The 23,988-nt window shown below is 43.2% G+C and overlaps 1 protein-coding gene across 1 annotated transcript; it reads right to left on the minus strand.

Annotated features, from left to right (window-relative positions):
- Positions 1-300: 300 nt before the first annotated feature.
- LOC133116401 (tetraspanin-7-like) lies at positions 301-23,984 on the minus strand. The gene is made up of 8 exons (XM_061225892.1): positions 23,797-23,984; positions 5,592-5,780; positions 5,391-5,465; positions 5,164-5,259; positions 4,279-4,434; positions 3,640-3,723; positions 3,137-3,219; positions 301-2,363 (listed from the first exon to the last, which is right to left on the minus strand). Exons 1-7 carry the CDS (start codon positions 23,875-23,877, stop codon positions 3,151-3,153), a joined length of 750 nt encoding a protein of 249 aa, XP_061081876.1. The 5' UTR covers positions 23,878-23,984; the 3' UTR covers positions 301-2,363; positions 3,137-3,150.
- Between the last annotated feature and the right edge of the window lie 4 nt (positions 23,985-23,988).

Here is a 23,988-nt window from a genome sequence, read left to right on the forward strand (position 1 = left end):
AATCCTACTCCAGCAACATTCAATCCTATACCCTTAAATCCAGTTGCCACTCAACGTGATACTTCATACTTCATGTTGTACCATCTATAGCACTTAACATTACACTGCAGGTCTACGTTCAGACTACATGTATATGTATTCAAGAAGGCCGCTGTGTGTGCTGGTTTTAGTTCTTGTCCAGCATTATGTCACCTGGTTTAAAAAATAAAAATGTTGATTGAAGACAGTGGTTAGTTAAATATGTTTCCATAATACACCCCTTATATACAGCATACACAAAACTCAAGATCAAAACAGGTGCAAAGTTATGATCCTTTTATTAATACAGACATCACAATCTTTTACAATATCAACATAGTTTGTTGGCATGCTAGCTGGTGATGACAGTTTAAAAAGTTTTTATACAAAGTCTTGTTATTTTGCAAGTCCAGTGTGGTTTTGTCACACAAGATTGTGTGATAAATCTACCCTCTACATTGTGTTTTTCTAGGGCTTGCTTATACTTTTATTACTGATCCACCCACAACACACTAGGCAGCTACAGCTGCCATGACAACTTCATAATGTGGCAAGAATAAACACATACACAGATACAAAGGTCGGCATAGTGAATCTCCCCCAGCCTGAGTTACATCACAGCTTTATTAAATAAATTACATCACCAGTGACTCAGTGTTCTCAGCCCCTTCAGCCCCACCCACTGCCAGCCCTTTGCCAGGACTCCAATTCCCATCAGCCCCACCCACTGCCACCCCTTTAACAGGACTGTAATAGGGAGGGAATTCACTCTGCTCCTACCGGCCTACCTTTGCTTGTCAGGGTGTGGAGATTTCAGGAGTGATGTTGCCCCCTCCAGTTACTTCATATGGGAGTACATTTTATAAACTTCAAACAGATTATACAATGGCTGCAAGAGGTAAACGTCCCTTTTTGCCTCTGGATCCTTCTGCTTGCCTTCACTCACTTTTACTTATAAAGACTATTATCACCTAGCTTGTTGCTCTGATGATTAACAGACTAAAAAGGCCATTAAAAGAGAGCCCGGCAGTGGTGAATGATGGGCAATGTGGTTTTCATTATCACTACACCTGGCCTCGCTGGTGACCAAATAAAAGGCCCACTCAGCCAATCGCAGTAGGACACCATGAGACCGTGGTTATTTTGCTCAGTGTTTGTGACGCTCCTTCCTGTTGGTGTAGCCCACTCTGCAAGGGAATGGGTCAATTTTGCAGACCTGAGGCACACTGTGGACCTTAAGCGTAGGAATATGGATGATTCAGAAATTCTCAGAAATATTATCTGACTCCAGAGACTTGAAGCTGAAAAATGAGATAACTTGGATGGACTGTAAAGCTATCCCATCCCCACAGTTTCTCAATTGAGAATGTGAGACTGGCATCAGCACATCAGCACCAGTACAGAAAAAGATGGCACTCTTCCCTTACTTCTCTTCTTTGATTTGATTTGACTCTTCATCATTAACAGTGATGTTGATTGCCATGGTAGAATCACTCTGGTGCCCGATCAGTCACAAACATATGGTTATGGTGGTGCCTGATGACTGAAATGAGCATTTTGTCTCACCCTGTCATAGCAGATTGAAGCTAGAACCAGGAAGTCAGCAGCACCGAGAACACTAAATGAACAGTGTGAACTCACCAAAGTTATTTTAGCAAAGGCCCTTTGCTGAATAATACCGTACCTCAGATGGAGTGGGACAGAACAGGCAGAGATCACTGAGGGCTGGACCCAACTGAACACAGCCCAATCAAAGAGGTTTCAAAAAGCAACACGGACACGTCCACGCACAGCTTCAGTTTGAGCAGTATTTACTTTGAACCAGGATGATGAAATGTACTCCATATAGCAGCAAAAAGCAGATATGTGGTACAGTATGTGTTGGAAAAAACAAAAACAAATTAAAGGCTGTTTCACATCTGGGACTCATCTGGGAATTTTTCATATGAAGTTTATTTCTTTTTATTTTCAAGTATCTCACAAAATTATCTTTAATTTATAATTACTAGTAGTTTTTTGTTTACTTAGTCTCATAGAAATGTGGTTAGTGCTCTACCAATGACTGTTCTGCAGTTCTACATGCACATCCATGGCCCCGCTAGCATAAGAGAACAATGCCTTGGTGGCCACAGAAGTGGACCTATTCCCGTCAGTTGATTTTTAGTGGAGATAAGGTCCTGAAAGGAGATTGGATGTGTGGAATGATGGACTAGAATAAGATACAAAGAAGTGTGGGAGAGAGGGAGGCATAGCGAGAAAGAGGAAAAGAGAAATAAGAATGTCATGTGCTAGCACTCCTCCCCCCTCCCCCCGGCCTTCCATCGTGGGGTTTGCTCCTCATCTGCCTGAGGAGGGAGAAGAACCAGGATTAGATGACAGCTGGTTATCCCACAAACCACCTGAACACCAATGGGCTGTTATTTTGACTGGGCATGACATATTAATCTCATTCCCCTAATAGGGTGTCATAGACAGATTCCCACCCAAATGTAGTTTGTATTTTACACAACTTTTCAAATAATTTATTGGAGAAATGAAATCAACATAAATAAACTGCGCTTATGCCAGCAACAATGCATTGGTGCATTGGCATTATGATTACATGCAATCCTTTATTTTTTTGTTGCAACAGTCATATCTACTTTGGAATATGGACATACATTTTGCGACATCTTTTTTCCCAATATTTAAAGACTGAGAGAACCATGAAAATCCCAAGTCCAGGACTGGCCTGTCAGAACCTGAATAAAGTCAGTCATGCTGTGTATCAAAGCATAACAACCAGATGAATAGTTACTGCCTAAATCTGAAAGAAATAAGTGATTTCATCCAATTTTGTGATTTTTGCTATTTTAATTTCTAGGCAACAGAGATAAGAACAGGACGCAACTGCTAAAAACTAAACTGGGCAGTATTTTAGCATCCTTCTTAGTATGGCCATTCTACATCTTTATTCTCAAGGCGAGCATGCAATTATATTATATAATCTTGTAATGTCTCTCACGTTTAGCAAAGCATGACAGGATCTGTCACTACTCAAACATTTAATGTCTTCATCTTCCGTTTTTACGCCATGCTACGTTAAACAAGTTTATTTACATATCCACTGCAAACTCACGCTTTGCTTCACTGCTACACCATCTCATACTGATTGGCAGTGATGAACCTCGACAGACAGCAGGCCAGGAGCATGCCGATCAGCTGTGTACACCGGAGAGATGCAGAGAGGGAAGGAGAAAGAGGGGGGGAGGGAGAGGGAGGGAGAGAGAGAGAGAGGGAGGGAGGGACAGAGAGGGAAGTTAGCTATGGCATAGAGAGACAGAGTCACACAGTATGAAGGACGGATAAAAAAAAAACTGAAATGCTAAACACTATTAATCACACATAAAACAAATAGCTGCGGGATGACAGTAAAACCAATGGCAAAACAGGTTCATAAAAATGAGGACCCTACTTAAAAGTGATCCCTGGCAGACGCTATATTGCAGTTATAATGAAATCAACGTTGGAGTTGAGGGGGATGGGGACGGTGCTAATCTCCCGTTTTGAGTAAATGGGAAGAATAAAGGCCTTAAATAATAATGATAAGAAGAGGAAGACTGTGCCTGCGGTGTACGGTACCTGCGAGAAGGCTATTCCAAATGTCACACTTGCGATGATGCCCATGTTGGTCTCGATGAAGGCGGTGACCAGCTTGTAACAGCCCTGTGAGAAAGGAGTAGGAGGGGTAAATAAACTCCACCGTGGGCAACTGAGAAGGAGCACTGGAGATGATGCAATGTCCAATAGCTGGCTTCCCTGATACTAGCATTGTTACAATGGTGCATTTTTGGAGAGTTCTGAAAAGTGTATAGCTCTGCTAAGTGTATAGCTCTGCTATTCTTGTTTTTTGTTTGGTAGTAGAACCTGTATGTAAATCGACAAAGAAACAGACAAAGTCCTTCCAGCCTGTGTTTCGTATTACCCAAGACATTACCCAACATTGTCACGTGGTTGAGGATTAAACAGATCGAAAAGACACAACTGTATCGATCAGTGAGCTGAAGAAAAAAGGTTTGTTATACACAATCATGATACATCTGATCTGAATGATGGAAATGAGTCGGTTTATGCCGACTGTAGCCTCAGTTTGGTTCAGCTCACGTCGTTTCAGCTTGGCAGTGTTACATTTAGATGTAAAAATAAGAATAAAAAGAGGGGTCAGGTGTGAACGGGCCGTCCCTGTAAAAAGCCCGGGGCGCCGCGGCTGCTCTTACGCACCTGCTGGTACACCTTGCTGGGGGCGATGGTGGCGTTGCGGAGGTCCAAAGCGCTACAGTCCGACATGTCTGTGCAGCAGCTGGCAGGGATGCCGCTGTCGTGGAAGAACACGCTGCTGAACCAGCTGGTGTAGTTCAGCACCCCGCAGCAGCGCAACTGGGGAGGCGGAGAGATCATTCTCATAAATCTATTTTATCTTTTACAGGTTACCCTTGTTATAGTGTTTTCCGGTTGCTTGTTTTGCTGTGAAGATATTCCTGTACAGTAATTACAGATGCATTTCCTGCTAATAAGCACCTTGAATTTGCTTTTGGAAATTTTAAGGGGGGGGGGGGGGGTGAAAGAGGGAAGAAAGGAGAAAGGAAGGGAAGAAGATGGACTGAAGGAGTGACAGACATGTTATATACCAAGGAAAAGCTGAATATCTCAGGGCAGAAAAACCATACACAAATTAAACCCAAGGTCCCCAGAAGAACTCACCATATGCAGTTGAGACCCACATAAATCCCTCACCCCCCCTCTCTGGGAGACCTACACTGGCCCATCTCCTCTCCCTGCCCCTCTCTGTGGGACCAAACTGGCCAACCCCCCCGCCCCTCCCCCTCTCTCTGTGGGACCCACAGTGGCCCACCCCCTCTCCCTCCCCCCCCCCCTCTCTGTGGGACCCACACTGGCCCACCCCCTCTCCCTGCCCCTCTCTCTGTGGGACCCACAGTGGCCCACCCCCTCTCCCTGCCCCTCTCTCTGTGGGACCCACAATGGCCCACCCCCTCTCCCTGCCCCTCTCTCTGTGGGACCCACAGTGGCCCACCCCCTCTCCCTGCCCCTCTCTGTGGGACCCACAGTGGCCCACCCCCTCCCCCTGCCCCTCTCTGCGGGACTCACGTTGCGCTGGACGTGGTCCACGGCTTGGCTCTTCTCGTCCTGGCCGTTGTAGTTCTGCACAGCATCGCTGTATGTCCTCAGAAAGGTGCCTTTAATCTGGGGAGAGACACAAACCTGCAGCTTTACACGAGCAGTTGGCGCAGGGCCGAATGAGCTGCCGTTAGTATGGACACTCACATCCTCAGTGGCCATGACTCAGTGTGAGGCCCTAAGGCAGGAGCACTCACCTCATGGCGAAAGACGAAGCCCGAGATGCCCGCCACCAGCTCGGCCAGGAAGACCAGGGACAGGAACATGGCGTACTGTAGAGGGAAAGCGGATATGACATCACCTGACGCGATGCTGACATGGTGCACACTTCCTGCTTGTTTGTGTTTCATTCTCTCTTCATTTTGTAAACATCTATATGTGCTACAGCGGTTTCTCACCAGTTTCAGCATCCAGGGGCTGCCGCGGCAGGTGGCGAAGCAGCCGAACAGACCGAACACCACGATGGCCGTGCCCGTGCCCATCAGCACGTAGGGCGCGTTGGTGGAGTTGTCCGCGATCAGGGAGATGTACGGCCCCAGCATTAGCTTTCCCCATATTCCCACCGCCAGGAGGATCAACCCTGTGATCTGCACACAGAGACAGGGAGAGGACAGGGAGGAATGAGGGAAACACGTTCAAAATCTGCAGCACCTGGTTTCCTGTGACACGAAAACAACCCCCTCACCCAACTAGTCCTCAGTTCTTCACACACACAGAAACACCACACTGGCTCAGGATCACAAAACTACAAACCTAATTAGAATTGACCAAATTGCAAGACCACTGAAAGAAAATGATATCTCTTATTGGAAATAAATCACTTATTTGGAAACCCAAACAAAGTAAAATGAAATATTATCTGGGCCTTAATGAGACAGTACACTGTAGAAAATGAGCAAACTACCTGAGGACAGTGACAAGAAACTGAGAGACATCTTTACAAAGTACAGACTCAGGGAGCATTTCCTAGCCGTAGAGACTGCCCGAAGAAAGAAGATTGTGCCAATACAGTAATGACAATATAAATGAAAAAGAGAAACAATTCCTGATAGAAAAGCCATGTGCATGCATGTGTGTGTGTGTGTGTGTGTGTGTGTGTGTGTCTGGCAGTGCACTGGCTGATTTTACAAACAAAGGAAAATTTTCCATGTCAAAGGAAGCTAATTCCTGCTGTCACAAGCTTTGGCAAAGTGTTACAAATCCTTCTGCTTTAATGAGTTGGACGCTATGCCATTAAGGAGTGGCCATTGCAATCAATAAGTGCAGGGAGCGGGTGATCCTGTCGAAGGCAATATTGTTGAGTCTGCATGTCCCTAGCTACTGAGTTAAAAGCACTGAACTCAACGAACCTGCTTTTGCAAAAGCATCAGTACTCCCTGCCACCAGCAGAGGGCTCTACAATCTACTTCAGCCGACTGCTACTTTGCTGTCAACTGAATACACAGGCACCCTGTGAGCTTTGGCACAGAAACACTGAAAAAGAGAAGGGATCTTTTCTTCAGACCAAACAATACAGTTTATGGCTGTTGACCAGCCTATAGCCTTTTCGAAACCCACAATCATACAGGAAATACGGACATGGAGTGCCCAGGCTCTTCCATGAGCTTGGGATATCTGACTGCACAAAAATATATAAACTTGGTGAAGCATCCTGAGAAGCTTATAATATCTGCTTACCCTGAGTGTTAAACAGCCCCGGGCTTCCACACCGAGAGGAGCATTAAAGAGGAGACCGACTCAATTAAACGTGGTCTGCCCGCGGTGGTGTGCAGTCAGTATAACTCTCCACTCCCCTCCATCTGGGCAGCTGCTTATTAATCCCTAACACAAACCCCACATATTTTATTCATCTGCTGCTTCTGCCTGTAATTACAGCGAGAGCGTGAGTAATGGTGGGGAGCCCAGTCTTTACCAGAGTAAAAGCGCTGATCCAGGATCAGTTTTCCCCTTTAGTTTGTAATGGACAAGGTTAGGATGTGGACAGGGGACCCCTGGACCTAGGTCAGCACTCCTACTCTGAGATGCCATACGATTCATTGGCCCAGAAATGTAGAAAGGAATATAACTCAGTGCCGAGACAATGTGCAATGTCCGTACAGAGGCCCAAGCGCAGACCCAGGGATAATGAGAATCGTCGTTTATTTCAGTCCAATAATCAAGCCAGGTATTCCAGTAAACATCATATGCATAAGTGTGTTCTCAATATCAATTTTCTTTTAAAATTAGCAGTTATCTACAGACAATATCTAATAATTAAGTATTTCAAATACTGATCTCTCTCATTTGCTGATCAGAGCTCATTAATGTTATGATTATATGCAAGCAGGTGACACCATCTTATAACAAAGCCCTAAATTCCACAACGCTCTGTGACGATGGTGACTTTCCAGAACACGTCCCTACTAATGACCATTCCTCTTTTGGCAACCAGACTGGAGAAAGAATGTTGTGCTATATCAGCCCCCTTTCCAAGCCACATCGATGCTTTATGTTCATGGAAAAGTCATGATGGCGGGCTAGAAAGGATATGGATGGACTTTTAAGAGCTGAGTATCTGATGGTAGATGGACCGCATTTGATGACGGGATTAAGTAACCATTAGGGACAGTGGAATAATAATTTTGTGAAAACCCACTCTCTCTCTCTCTGTGCCCTGTAAATACTGATTAATCTGATTGAAATAGACAGTATTGGGGGGGTCACCGCCCACGGCGTGACTAACACCATTCGTGTCTGTGAGCCAGACTCCTCTCAGTGTGTTGAGACTAGGAGTGCGGGGGACGAATCAGACGGCCCTAAAGTTCACCTGTTGACGCTTTTCCTGATGGAGATGGTTCAGTTCTAAGAATGAGTTTCCAGGAATATTGTAGTAAGTTACTTGGGAGGAGAGGTTCTGCTAAATGACTGTCATTTTATTCAATGTTCAGGTCCGTTTAGTGTTCAGCACATATACAGTGCTGTTCACTGAAAATATCTATTGTGAAATTCATAGGCACTACAATGGAAAGGGGTCTGTAGAATCTTTAAAGAGTTAAATGTATTCCTCCGTACGATTGTCAGTAGAAAAATAAATGCAGGTACGTCTTTGTTTGAAATAGGTAGTTTAATATAGTAAAGGAACTAGTGGTTCTGTTCCCCAAGTACAGATTAACAAGAACTAACAACTGAGGGAAAATGTAAACACTTATACCCTGTTCCACAATGGAAACAATGGACCAAATGGCCATTGCCATACACATCGCATGAAGTAGGGAGGGGGGTGATTACATCTGGCGGAGGGAGGAACAAGTTGTGGGAAATTGGACTGAGGAAGGGGGGTAGAGCAGATAACACGAAGGTACTGATCAAAGAGGTACATTCCACAGTATTGGGGGCTCAATAGGGTGTAGAGTCATGAAGTACAATCGGGGGGGGGGGGTGAGACATAAGTGTACAGCATGTTCCTTTCATGTTTTTCTTGCCAGCCGCAGAAATGTGTGTGTGTGTGTGTGTGTGTGTGTGTGAGCGCACAGGAGGATGATAATGTCACTTTCACACCTCACTTCAGTCGCATGTAAACAACAGAAGTGAGGTGCTAAACCATTCTCTCTGCATGAGCACAGTCCTACCAATGTCCTCCTACACGGCAGTACAGACAAGAGCAGAGTGAGTCAAGAAGCACACATACACACAGATATACAATCACACATACACACAGATATACAATCACACATACACACAACCATACCAGCACGTACACGCCAACATTCCTACACATAACAAAATCCTGCATGCACAGACATATTTCACATATACATATCAAACGCACAGTCACATGCACATTCACTCATTACTTCTTGCTGACCTCACCCTTTCTATTAATACTGCATTAATGCACTGGCACTCACAGGATGTTCATTTACAGAGGGGGAGCAAGGTCCTGTGGTGCTGAAGACACTCGTATCCATTTACTGGACTCTGAGGGCTGGGATAAACTACACCACGATACCATGAGACAGATTACCAAATTAATTAATGTATCCTCCCCTCATGTACCTCTTCCCTGACACCACAGCTGTCATGTTTAGACAGCTGTATTTGTTGATGAGACTGTAGTGTGCGTGTGTGTGTGTGTGTGTGTGTGTGTGTGTGTGTGTGTGTGTGGAATGGATGAACACAGTCGTTATGGGGAGAGGGGTCACACACAGTCCAGCCTGTGCACTTGGGCGACTCCCAGGGTCCTGACAATGAATATGAAAACAGCATACATTAAAAGGACCTCTTCTCATTCAGAGACGGCGCCCTCCTTCCCCCCTCATCTTCCGAGAATAGCCGACGGCCGAGCCTCATAAAGTCTCTATTGTGCAGTCCGTGCATAGGCCACAATGCTCGGGAGCGCCTCTTTTTTGGCACCCCCATTTTGAGCTCTTAAAACGTTGAGCTGCTCTTCAGGCTGGGTCAGGGTCATGGCCCTGGGCACTGAGACCCTCGCCTCCCTCCACAGCTGCAGAGGCTGCTTCCTGTGAGCAGGTGGTGTGGTGCGTGAAGCAACCAGAGCAGGTTCATCTGTCTGGAGGGGCCCACAGGTCTGGAGGGGCCCACAGGTCCACAAATTGCAAACCCCTCTGTGCCTGCATAGGAACTCCAAAGGGGGCCTCCAAAGAAAATGTGGCCTCTAATAGTTTAGAACCGGTCCTGGGAGCAAAACCTTGTCTTCTTTCAACATGTTACTCTTCAAGGGGCATACTTGCTCCATTTCAGAATCACCAGATTGGGACTAAAGATGATGGCAAGAGTGGCCGAAATAAAGAGCCAAAATGGCTGCCTATATTTGATGCGGCACAATTAAAATGATCTTCAGTGCATTGAATACATGACCATGTGTTTTCTTGGTTGACTATTTAGTCAGTCAGGGGACTGGAAAGTCACAAAAACCTATTCTCTATTCTTCGAAAAATAACAAGGGGAATGACAAGATTTGAATGACTTGTATCTGTATTGTATGTATCTTTGCCTAAAAACACACACAAAGGGATAATGGCTATGCTTTTTTCAGTGCCTGCAGTAATTCTGAACAGCACACCACCCAGACCAGTCTATCGAGCCCAGGACACATAAACCAGGAAAACAACAGGATAAGAGAGCCCCACATTTTAGACCCTTTTTAAAATCTTGCACAGAGATCATTGGCCAAGCTGGAGAAGTGCTAGAAATTTCCGCAAAGATAATGACAGTACCATAGATCTGTCACTCTCTCCAGGGTAATTATTAGCCCTATATGGAATAATATGAATAGATAAAAAACTATAATGTATTTTTATTTATTAATAACAGCCCAATTTGAAAATTCCTGACAATCCTGACACTGCCAAAAACATTTAATAAATGTTATCTATCTAACTATCTATCTATCTAAACAGGTATTTTAGTTTTATATTTAGACGTAGAATCCTATTTCTATTACTTTATTTTGCTAAATAAGACAAAAACATTGCCAATGAGGTGACAGGGTTTGGCTCTTTTCAACATGAGCTAATGAGGTAAAAAAACTTTCACATGTCAAGCAAGTCATTTAAAACAAGCTAAATCTACTTCAGAGAAACACTAAGAATTTACAATAGATTTTATTTTATACAGGTCTTTTTACAAGACTAAAACAGTTAAGACAGAGATTTTGCAGTGTAAAGGACTATGAAATGCGAGTGAATTTTGTCTCTGAGGTACTAAAGATGAGTGACAGTAGTATGCCTGTGACTTTCCACCTGTGACAGCATGAATACTCCTGATGCCTTTGACGAGCCTCGTGTGAGACAGAACGCTTTGAGGCTAGCTACAAAACCTGAGGACATTTTGTTAGGAAGCACTCCTCAAGGTCTCAAGAGATGTCTGCCCCATTCATTACCAGACATCGTTAAGATGATGTATAGCCGACTGAAACATCGTGAAATTCTCCAAAGAACCCTTTTCACTCTGCTTCATTGAGGAAGGAAGGAAGGACTATCAAAGCAGTCAGGAGACAGAAGAAACCAGGCATTGCAGTTCGACGTTAGACCCTATGCGGTTTGTGGGTTGGCACCTACTTATCTCTCCTTATACCTTTGTCTCTTTCAAAGTCACATCCTCAAATGCAGTGTAACATATAATAATAATAATTTGTTGTTTTTCTGATGCTTTTATCCAAAGCAACTTACGTTGTTTAGACTAAGCAGGGGACAATCCCTGCAGGAGCAATGCAGGGTTAAGGGCCTTGCTCAAGGGCCCAACAGCTGTGCACCAACCTTCAGAGTCCCAGTCATGTTTATACTCTTGAGAAATCTGAATTGCTTCAGTAAATTATCCACCTGTGTAAAGGGATTATAGCCTATACTACGTAGCCTATGTGTAACACTTAAATTACTGTATGTATGTAAAATTGGAATCCCATAACCATCTCATTGAATTGGCACCCTTAACCAGAAGATTAAATTGAGGTTTTTACATTCATAAAATGGATTTAAAAAGAAAAGTACAGAAGATTTTTCAAGTAAACTTCTGTCAGCATAATTGTGATGTGATTTTTATGGATTTTTAGGATATAGATGCCTAAAAACCAAGGTCTAAAGGGCAGATTTCTGCATGACCTACAAATGTTCGCTATGAAATCACCAGCAAAGTGTTTCTGTGTGCAAAGTGCCGTCCTGACACAGAGCCTTTATGCACTTTACAGATGTTCAGTTCCTTCCTTCCTTCCTGCCTTCCTGTGACTGAAGAGCATATGCGTCTGTGCACTACCCCCAGGCTCAGCACACTGCTGTGCTTGCTTCCAAATTCATTTATTGAAGTTGTCATAAAGAAGTCCTCGGGCGTGGATTTTCAACAGGGAGTCCAAAAAGGTACTGCAGGGGTCCGCAATTGCACTCTGAAGCCCCCTGGTTAGTGATGTTCTATCAACCATTTCTGAAAAATATAACCTTTTAGGAAGCCTTTGAGCCTGGGTCAAACCCGACTGAAAGTCCCTGCTGTAGACCCATGACTGAAGGTTTCTGCAGGTTTGTGGGCCAATATTCTATAAAAATATTACCATAGAACATGTGTGGGGCAAGCTCCCCTCATCCAACAGGTCCAGAGTCTGGCAAACTACTCTGTGAGCTAATTGAGAAACACAACTTGACCCATTCATGTAACGAGGTACACACGCCAGAGATGAGATCAGGGCTGAAATCTAATCAAAGCCTCGACCACTGATCTTTAATTACACGCTTGCAACAATAAGCCTCCTTCTTTGAGACTGAACCAGTAGACAGTGCCGACAGGGAGCTGGTATTGCTGTTTGTGTAAGAGATCTACACTCCGCGCAGAGCAGAGCTCTCCCAGCCCGGTCCCTGCCCATTGTTCTGCAGAAAGGGCAATTTTTACAACAGTGATGAAACGAGCCGTTTAATGGTGACAGAGTAAATCTTGCTGCACGTTGGCCTCTCATAAATCAAAGTCACGACGGGTCGAATCTCTCTTGCAGGGCCCTGCTGAAAGGAAGCTCCTCAGCCATAAATCCCACTGGACCGCACAGACAGGTCAATGCCCTGGCCAATACCCCAGCCTGCGGTGCGATTCGTTCTCAAGACTAACCTTGGCTGGCACAGCCGTCACCTCCTGACGCACGTGTACAGACAAATTGCCTGAGTTCCGAGCCTATACACCACCACTTTCATATTTTCCGCAGTCCTAGAACTATCCAATAATATAGCAATTCCAGACGCTTTAAACCTTCGCATACTGTACAAGTTCAATTTTTGAAAGTAGTTGAAACTGTCAGTGTAACTGTAGGTCACCTTAAAGTAAAATCAGGAGGATTTATCTGCTTCTGTAATCAGTGTGCAAACATGATAAGAGGAAAAACACAGTAAGGTCATGGGAAGGAGACAAAATGGAGCCCCAAAGCATGGGGGCGACATGGCTCAGGCAGTAAGAGCAGTCGTCTGGCAGTTGGAGGGTTGCCGATCCCCCGCCCGGGCCGTGTCGAAGTGTCCCTGAGCAAGACGAGCTGGTTGGTGCCTTGCATGGCAGCCAATCGCCGTCGGTGCGTGAGTGTGTGTATGAATGGGTGAATGAGAAGCATCAATTGTACAGCGCTTTGGATAAAGGCGCAATATAAATGCCAACCATTTACCATTTAAAATGCTCACCGGGCCAGCAATATCTTAAAGTGACTGTAATGGTAAATCCACGAATGGATTCAGACTACATTGTGGCTATAATGGTAAGTATTAAGCATCTGCAAAATGAGGTATTGTAATATTGACTTACATCAGTCTACAAATGTCCATCTGTTCCTTTGTGGGGAATATTTTAAATGTTTTAGTCTCGTTGCATATCCTCTCATATGAGATGTGTATAGAGATTTTTTTATAGAGAGATATGTAGTGCAGTGGAGAAGACCATCACCTCAAAATAAAAACGTCCTGGGTTCCAATCCCGACCAGGGTCTTTCTGTGTGGAATTTATATTTAGCTATTTTTCCGATCTTAAACCCACTACCAACCTTATCCCAGATTCTCAGTCTCCCTCCTTCTCCAGTACAATTCACTTGAGGCTGGTGCATTTTGGGATGAGTCAATACAGATTTTAAGTCGGACTTAAAATGTGTGTGATTATAATTAATATTTATTTGAATAGATATCTGGAGGCTGTGTAGTGGATACATCGCTCTGTGATCACTTATCATTATTTCAACTATTTCCAGCCCCTGAACAGTCCAACTTCAGCAGATCCATGAGAAATATTAGCAAATGTCATGTCACTAACCAAAATGTATTAACCAATTTACATCAAAGATCAATTTGGTATTGAGTGCTTTTATGTACAAGAATGCATGATCCTCTACCTTGGGGGACGTGGGTTTGATAATATCAACTCTGCAAAATGAAAGCATAGTGACAGACCACATAACAGCAAAAATAAAATAAAAAATATAAAGAAGAAAAATAACAAGGAATACTTATTACTGCAACAGGATCTATTATATGTTACTGTTACTAAGGCCACAGCAGTTATAGATCATTCTGGACCCTGAGTGGTGGCTCAGCAGGGTGTCTGATTGCGCTCAGGCAACGTGGTTTAAACCATGTCCTTGTGACACCGTACAAGCAGTGCTAACTGCTGCTAGTGCCCCTCAACCCCCCGCCCCCCCTTTCCCGTAGCTGCAGTTTAATTATAGAACAACTTTCATTAGCACACCGATGTAAGCTGGACACGAAAGTCACTGGAGTCTACAGGGGGCGTGGCGCATTCCAAACCCACTGACCCACTTCTCAGCCACATTTAAATTCCACACTCACAGGCTAATTGCTTGTCCTGCCTGGATAACACACACTGGGGCCACACCAGCTCTGCCACAGTGCGAGCCATATAATGCTACCACACCCGCCGACCACTATGTATACGGATTTAAAAATGATCTTAGGCATTAGCTGCACCATGTACACCACTGTTTTATGAACAATAAGTGAAATATCTGAAAATGTAGTGCCAAATGGGGCGTGTGGAGCTGTATCTGGGAACTTGTAACACATCACAGTTTTGGAACAGTTCAAGAAAAGGTCATACTGGGAAGGTGTTCCAAGATCTTGGCATCCAAGTGACAAATGTGATTCGCTGCTGAGAAGCCAATTGTGTTTCTCTTGGCTTTACCCATGTGAACTGTAGCATCTCCTTGATCCTTTGGGACCAGAGGAATGGAACAAACATGGGTGTGGAACAACCACACAGACATATTTTTCACTAAGATAAAGCACAGCCAAAAGACTGCATCTGAGTCTATTATTCACAAAATAATTAACTGCAGAAATACACACTAAAATATAATTAATTCGACAGATGAAGCCAGATACAGTCACTGTAACAACCTGAAATTCAAATTACTGTGCACTGGGTTTGCTGGGAAACACCCTGTAGGTCAGGGCTGTCCCAAGCAGTGACTCCCACATATTGGCTATTGGCACTACTTAGAATCCATGACTAGACCATGGTCTCTTGCTGAATCGTGGACATAATCCCTGACCAGCCATGCTAGAATGCTCACATAAGAAAGAATAGCTCATTTCCAATAAGAGCAGGGCTAAATCATAACAGTATAAGATGAGTATAGGATTTATCAAGGTATTTAAATATCACTTGTTAGTAATTAACTAATTCCATAAACAATTTCCATATTTTTGGCTATTTTACAGTTCAGTGTGCAGAGCAGGAGGGCCAAAGTGTATCATATTCAGAGATTTGCACTGTGATATTGGGAATGCTTTTTTTCACATGGAGAGACATGGATGGATTATTTAACATGCATGGATTATTTAACCAGATTTAGCAGTAAATTTGCTTCCCTGATCAAACATTGCTCATATTCGTACAGTACATAAACAACCCAAATCAAGTCTCTCCAGTTGTGGAGAGACACCATTTTGTCAGATCATGGATAAGGACTCCATCTTATCGTACTTAAGAGACAGCACTGAAGTCTTTGGTTAGAGAGCTAATGTCACTAAAAGACCCAACCTTTGAACCAACAGATTTCCATCAGCAAAATGGCAGAGTCAAGCACCACGCACACACACTACCACACTGGAAAATGAAGCGGAATGACTGCATAGTCATAATGATGCTGGTGGAAAATGTTTTGGGGATACAGGTCCTCTAATGATGTTTAATGGAGGGTGAACATTTCAAACAACCTAATCACCAGTATACACATGTCCCTAATCACACTGCTAGGGACCTCACTCTCTCTCCTCTGATCACATTTACACCCTGCCAGCTGGATCCTCAGACTTCAGCCCCGCAGGGCCAAGGTGTCTGCTGGTTCTTCACCACTTACATGCTTAATTTAAGCCAGTGATTGTGTCCCAAGGCCTAAATTGTCTGTTAATGCCTTAGCAACCCACCCACTGGCGACATGGCTCAGGCAGTAAGAGCAGTCGTCTGGTAGTCGGAGGGTTGCCGGTTCGATTCCCCCGCCCGGGGTGTGTCGAAGTGTCCCTGAGCAAGACACCTAACCCCCAAATGCTCCTGATGAGCTGGTTGGCACCTTGCATGGCAGCCAATCGCCGTTGGTGTGCGAGTGTGTGGATGAATGGGTGAATGAGAAGCATCAATTGTACAGCGCTTTGGATAAAGGTGCTATATAAATGCCAACCATTTATAAATGCATGTTATAATAAACAAATTTCCCTTTTCCCTTCATTTCGCCATTTGATTTGTAAAGAAATAACACATTTTTGTTATTTCAGAAAATGAAACCCTTGTGTTCTAGTTTGGACATGAAAAAGCATAGTATGAGCCAGCACCTCAAACCTGCCTGTGCTTGATAATGTAATTACTGTACAGCCTTTTCCCCTAGGCATTATTTTCAAAACCACACTTCTAGAAAAATATAAAAATATAAATCTATTTTTGTATTTTATTATGAGTTTTACTGGGAAATAAAGACAAAAAAAATGAAGCATGCCACTCCATTTTCCTAAGAAGCTACTCTGGGTGGTATCTGCAATTTCTTTCTTGGACTGAATGAACTGTTATTTCCACCACCCAGATCATTCCCACTCTTATTTAATCATGTGTTCGGCATGAAGCCATAAGCCAGAGGCTTAGCCCCTGCATGTCACTAATCTGCACTTTACCCAAATGATAGTGCCTCTGCATGCTGTCACAGTGTGCTTCTCCGGTGCCTGGGACAGGTGTGGCCCTATCGCAGGCTAGTACCCTTCTCAGAAGAGATTTGGCTCTAATTTAACTCCATTTGAATTCCTAAATGTACAATAAAATGGTACTGTAAGTTGCGGAAGTGTGGAAAAAATACACATGCCAGTCCCAGGAGGTGAAATCACACTGCTAAAGGGATAAGTTCCATTGTCTTCCGCATCTTTTGCTATCAAATTGTTACAATCCCATGTGGGTAGTAATGGCTGTGGCTTGAGAAACACAGCAAACCTCTTAAGCAGCCCATTATGTTTAATCAACATGGCCAAAGCAAATGGTAAATGGACTGCATTTATATGGAACTTTTATCCAAAGCACTTTACAATTAATGCCTCTCATTCATGCACACACTCATACACCAATGGCGATAGGCTGTACATACAACACTGAATATTTTCACCAATATTCAGAAAAATAATATTATTACATCTTTACACAGTATATTTTGGTCAGTAATGTGTCACACCCACAATTGCCACAGAACTGCAGGAGTGTTCTTAAATACCATCTGCCCCAGGTCTGCCGCTGCTCACTGCTATCCTCGGACGTGTAGAGTAAGCCAGAGCTGGAGACAGGTCTATCGGAACACAGCCAGCGGGCAACCCTAGCTACGTTTGTTTTACAATTCCATGTAGGGCTGTGTAAGCTATGGTTCTCTCCTTGTGTTTTCTACACCACAATTCTTAGCTCTTTTTTTTGTCAACAACAGTCCAGAGAAATAACACTGTCACAAACTGCTGCACCCTTTGGCCCTGTTCATGTTATTGCTAAATCAATGACTCGCAAAATAACTTTCTCCACCTGATGCCACGATAGTGTCCATTTGCCACTTTAAAGGCAGGAGTAAATGAGAAATCTACTGTGAAAGATGACAACGATTAGCACATATTAGCCATACTGGGTTGATGAGTGCAGTTGCACAGTTGATTACACTGGCCTAGACACACTGCAGATTTGGTGCTGTGACTAAATAAATATGCTTTTTTATGTTCTGCTTTAAGAATGGGTATTTTGAGAATATTAGTATTTTGCTTTTGATGAGAGCAAGTGCAAGCCCGATAATCACAAAGTGAAATGGACTGCAGCAGACATGCCCTCTCTACAGCCACTATTAGCATTAAAATTACAGCTGGTGGATCTTCTTCTTTCTGTAAAAGGCTTTTACGTTTATTATATATAATATATAATTATATATATAATTTTCTCTAATAAGCTTTCTATAATTAAACATATCAAAGGCACCTTTCATCAAGCATTTGGCTGCATGAAAGATAAATACATTTCTTCACCTAAATGTTAAAGAATAGAATTGACAGAAATAACTCAAAGCACACTCTTAGCAGACACTTCTCTGTGATACTGAAACAACAAACCGAAACGGAAATAAAAAATACCCCTGAAACTGCTGTGTCAGAGGATAGTAACTGCACAAAAAGAGATTAACCACGAGAGCATTCGTACATGGCATCCCATAACAGGCACATAACATTGCTTTGTCTTTGAATTCAAATCTAATTTGAAGCAATTCAGCAGCACAAAATGTCATCTTAAGACTTACAGTACAGCTCATGTCCAGTACTTTATATTAACACATTATAGTCTACCAGCACTGCTTTCAAAATGACTGTGTTTAACCATTTTATAAAAAGGAACATTCATGAAATATCTCAACACCTGGCCCTAGAGATAAACAGCGAGTGAACCCTTGACTGCAATAGATGCAGAAATAAAAGTGTCAATACAGCAACCCAGTGGGTTGAACCCACACCTTTCCAGAACCTTCCCTGATGCTCTGGACACAGCTAGCACCCCGCATAGTACAAAGCAGGCCAGCATCCCCTGGCAATATACCAACACATCTGGGAACACAGAGGCCTGCGTCCTTTCCATCCATGGATTAGCTTTCATCTGCAATGCCCCACTGTGTGACCCCTGACCTTTTACATCACCCATTCTTCATGCTCCCAGAGCAACATTAACATGAGGAAATGACATACAGTACTGAGAGGCCATTTGACACGGATGAAGACACAGTGTGTCAAAATGACTGCAGTCTGTTTGCAATAAAGGCTGAAAATCTGTGAGCTTCAGAGTTATTCACTTATGTCAGATGCTAGAAGCATGCAGAAGATGGGAGGTGGTGGTGAGCATCACCATGACACTATAACCCTCAATTGGCACCAATCACAGAGCTGCATAGACTTGACCCAGAACTGCAGGTCAGGTAAACCGACAACAAATTGACTGACCTCTGCTGGCAACCAATAAGGACAAACAAAGACATGAGAGACTGAAAGAAAGGGGTCAAACACCCTATAGAGATCAGGGGAAGGACAGCTGTAGCATGTATAGTCCCTGCATCATAACTGATCATGGTAAAAGAAACAACTACTTTCAAACCAAATTATCGCATTACATCTTTCACACAGAAACCAACTGTAGGATACAGTCAGTAGTAGTAGTAGTAGTAGTAGTATCTCAAAAGACTAAGCAAACATAAAAATAAAACCTAACAATAACCCAAATAACCCAGAAGTATCCTTCAGATGCTGTACTGAAAAGAACAGTCTAGAAGACAATTTTAAAGGTCTCTGAGATGTTGGTCTCTGCAATTCCCAACAGTCACTGAAACCTGACTTAAAATCCTGTGAAACTGTAAGCCATTTAATTTAATAGAGTCAGTGAAATAAATAAACAAGTACATGCATGTTCTCCATAATTAAAGAATGTAATAATGTCTTGCATGACAAAGTTGATGATTAATGGCAATCTAATCTAGGGCAGAGTCACATTTAATACAGACAGGAAGCAGGCTGTGCTGTGTTGGAGGCGAAGGAGGAGGGGGGCATGGGGAGGTAAACTTTCAACGCTGTGTGAAAAGATTTTGCAGACCACAGTGCTGCAAGCCACACAGAGCATGCTGGCAGAAGCTTGTTTGACTTGTGCCCCCAGTCACACAAGAATTAACTTTCATTTCTTCTCACCCTGAAAAGTACAGGGTCCTGGTCCCTGTTTTTATTTTAAGAACCATGATAGAGGCATTGGCATTAGTTTGCAATATTTGTTGTATTTATTTGCCAGGAAAAGTGCACATTAATAAATCGGCTTCCACATCAACGTACATGTACCAGAGTTAGCTAATGAGCTCATTTTCATCTGTAGTCCCTAACCTGCATGTCCTTCAGCTTGAATGCAATCATTTGCTATTATTTAGACATATTAAAATTAAAGACTTGAAACCAAGAAGCAGGTGCACCTTAGACACACTACTAAGAACAGCCCTCACAGTCAGTTAATTTGAAATAGGGTAAGTTCAGATGGGGCACTGAACCTCACAGAAAAATATCTGACCTACAATCAAAATATAGAAGAAGATCCTGTCATGTAAGTGAATACGAGGAATAAAATGTAAAAATAGTTTTAAAATAACAATATTGAACCACATTCTAATTTTTCTGACATTGTATGCTTCATAGAAGTACTTTACAAAAAAAACAACAACCTCAACGGCAAGTGTATTTTTTCCATGTTCATTAGTACCAATAATTAGTTCACAATTAGTACCTGAAGAAATTTGCTGAAATTATCAAAATGTCTTTCAGGTTTTGGGGGGGGGGAAGGGTAGTTTTATGGGTGAGACTGCCTCATTGGTCGCTGGTGCTAAAACCACTCACTCGCCTCTGTTGTTCTCTCGAGTCAGCTCTGACTTACTGCTCACCTGGGGCAGAATGTGTCTGCATTTCGGCACGGAAGGGGAAACGGAACCACACATCCTGCCTGTGCCTCAAGGGCGGGCATCTGCCAAGTCTGTCTCTCGAAAAACTGTCTCATTACGGCAATAGAGGGTGAAGCCAGGACAGTGGGCAGACCCCGGAAGCCAGGGTGCTGAGCTTTCAATGATTCCGACCCACAGAGCTAATATCATCCTGACCCGTTACCCCAGGAGAGGTACAGTAAGTCAGCTCTTAAACACGGTGTACCACCTCACTCTCCCACGGTCTTCTCCTTTCATTTGATAACAGTTTCACCATCAAATTCTCTCTACCTCTCCTAGGCAGGCATGGAAGCACGAGGGCGTGTCTGGCCCACTCTCTGAAGCATTTTAATTCTGGAAATAGAGCTGATAATCCATCCCGGGGTCACTAGTGAACACGAGAACACTCATTGCGCTCATCGGGCTACAGACGGTCTCTATCCCAAGGAGGTTCACGAGTTAAATTGAGACACGTGTGTGATGGTTAGAATTAGCATGGCTACTGCTTGAAGTGCTATGTGGTGGAATTCTTAACATAAAGTGATGACCTTATGTACACTCTCACTCGAGGAGGAAAAGGCACAAGTTCTCCTAAGCGGATCGGCTGGGTGGTTTTGTGGTTTCCCTTAAAGAGGGGAAGTTCAGGAGTGACAGACTCCATTCTCCATTTTTCAAGGCTACAAAAAGCCCAGCTGGGTGTACAATGCACAGAACTCATATTTAATCAATAGGCTTTGTTTTTTTGTTTTTTTTGTTTTTATTTGCAAGACCTGAAAATGTTGCTTTTTTTTCCCCAGACAGAATCACATTTTCGTGTTGTCAGCTTTGCTCTGTTGTCTCTCCATCTGGACCAGATCGGACTTCCGAGCAGGCCGAACCGCCCAGGTTCTGTGGTTCTGTTCTGACAGATGGCTCTGTATCAGCAATGAGCCTGACTCATTCTGGCACTGGGCCCCAATTACTTCCTGAGAGTTACACACAAGGTGTCCACAACAGATAAGGCCTCTACGGTCCAAACTGACCATGCTGAGCCTTGAGCATATGAAGAACTGGCCACAAGATGCATTTTGTTTAGAATAGGTGTTCATGCGTGTTTTCCTATTTATGGATGTGATGTTTTTAACTTGTTGAAGAATCTGTGCACTTGTAATTTGCTTTGGATTAAAAGCATCTGCTAAATGACAAAAAAAAAACATTTTTTAAAGTTTCAGGACAAAAAAAAAAAGAGGGACACTTGAAAAGATAAATGCAATAAATGGCCAAAAGTATATATTTTTTAATCACAAGTACTGGCGTCATCCTTGCATACAATCTGAACAGAGTCATGGGGCCGCATCCTAGATACATGCTCATTATGCCTCTATTGAGAATCAGGAGACAAGCTGACAGCAAGGCCCTGATTCAAAGAGCCATAAATATGAGTCACTGCTCTGCCCCTGCCCTTGAAATGAAAGAATGAATGAATAAATGAATTAATGATACCCTGTCCCCACAGGAGGTGTGAGGGACAGATCTATTTTAAGAAGAGCAGCAAAACGATTGCCATCGGGGTCATGGGTGCAGTCTTGTTGGGTTGACTACTGAGAAATGAGACGACTCGAAAAAAAATTAAATTAAAAAAAGAAACTTGGGGTGCTATGTTCACAGATGGGTGGCCACACCAATCAACAAATTAGTAGTAAATATTCAAGTTGCAAACAAGTTAATTATTTTAAAAAGGTTCCAATCTTTGCACTAGTAAATCCACTGGCTAGAACACAATAACCCGGGATGTTCTTTACTCCTCAGGAACAGGCTATCTGGTATTGCAATTTTTAGGAAAACGCAGTAGCCTAACTCTGCCAAGCCAGATCTTGAACGTTCCGCGAGTTTGTAGTCCCAAGAATGGCTTCATAAATGCCTTCTCACTTCAGATCTATATTTACTTTAAATACATTCATGCCGCAGAATTGATCGTTCTTTTTTCCTTCAGCAGAACCTTGAATCAGTCGGAAATCAACAACTTTATTTATTTTTTAATTCAGCTGACTTTGGAACATCTGAATTCCAATGCTTATTTTAATTAGCCCTACATAACTTTCTTGATGTACTCTAGGCTACTGCACCACAGCACTCCAACAAGATAGGCTACGCCTACCCAAGACTGCAAACGCGATTTGGGTGTTGGTTTAATATTGCGTAACACATAACATTAAGGAAATAACCCTCCTACTCAAATTATTATGGTTGCTGTCGTCGCCCCCCTCTTCCGAATCATCACGTTTTGCAGACCTAGGCTATACATGCACTTACTGTCGTATTGCGAGTTGTAGCCTCTCTATTTCCAGAGCAGTAAATTACAGCCGATGCACAATTTATTTATCTTTGGCAAACATATATGCTAGACTGTGGACGGACAGTAGTCGCTTCATGTAAATACAGGAGCTCAACAATCCGTGAAAGTAAGCTTGAATCATGACATCAGTGATCCGGACGCACATCATGATCGCATGATTGAACACAGCAGCCTACTTCGTGAACGGGAGGTAAGAAGAAAGCACTGAACAGCAAGGGCGGTGCCAAAGAAGCAGACATCAAATAGTTAGGCTACCGCTCAACAATATTCGAGCTACATTGATTTTACTCCATGAGGTTAAACAGTGCCGAAGTCTATCAATGATGCTATGCACGAACAATAGGCTATCAGCGCATCATGTTTGCATGCTTTTGGCTAAATATCTTTTTTTCACGCTTATTAGGTCATAAACCAGCGAACAAACCCCACATTAACATGCAGCTATTATTCGGAATATAATACGAGTTTTTTTACGAAGAGGAAATGATTCTACTCCCCATATGTTCAGAACACTGCATAACAATGCATGCCATACTTGCGATTACATGAAATCATTCAAAACGGTAAATAAGGGCATTCAAATAAACAAAAAGAACAAATAGACGACACAATTCGACTGGTGACAAAATGATGCCGCCCTCGTTGGAATTACATAGGCGCTACATGCACTTGCTTTCTAGTAGTGCCAGTGCAAAACATGGGCATATTATTTTTTTAAAGAACACTATCGCATCGTTTCAAAAGTAGATTACGGTCACAAAAATACATTCGTAGCGATAAAATAATTTCAGATGGGGGATTTACTTACCCAGAACACAAAGGAATAGACGAGGAGGAGGGTTTTGAGGCAGGTTATCACTGGTTTCGTCTCCATTCTCCTAGATGCCATAATACAGTAAAGCGAAGCGCACAGCTTTTGGAGGAGTTGCGTTGCTACGATTCTCCACTGGGCTTCGCTAAACTGGTCCTCCGCAGTCTCACACAGCGCAGCCGCCCTCGG

This window comes from Conger conger, chromosome 17, assembly GCF_963514075.1.
Source record: "Conger conger chromosome 17, fConCon1.1, whole genome shotgun sequence".
In the NCBI taxonomy this organism is placed as follows: domain Eukaryota; kingdom Metazoa; phylum Chordata; class Actinopteri; order Anguilliformes; family Congridae; genus Conger; species Conger conger.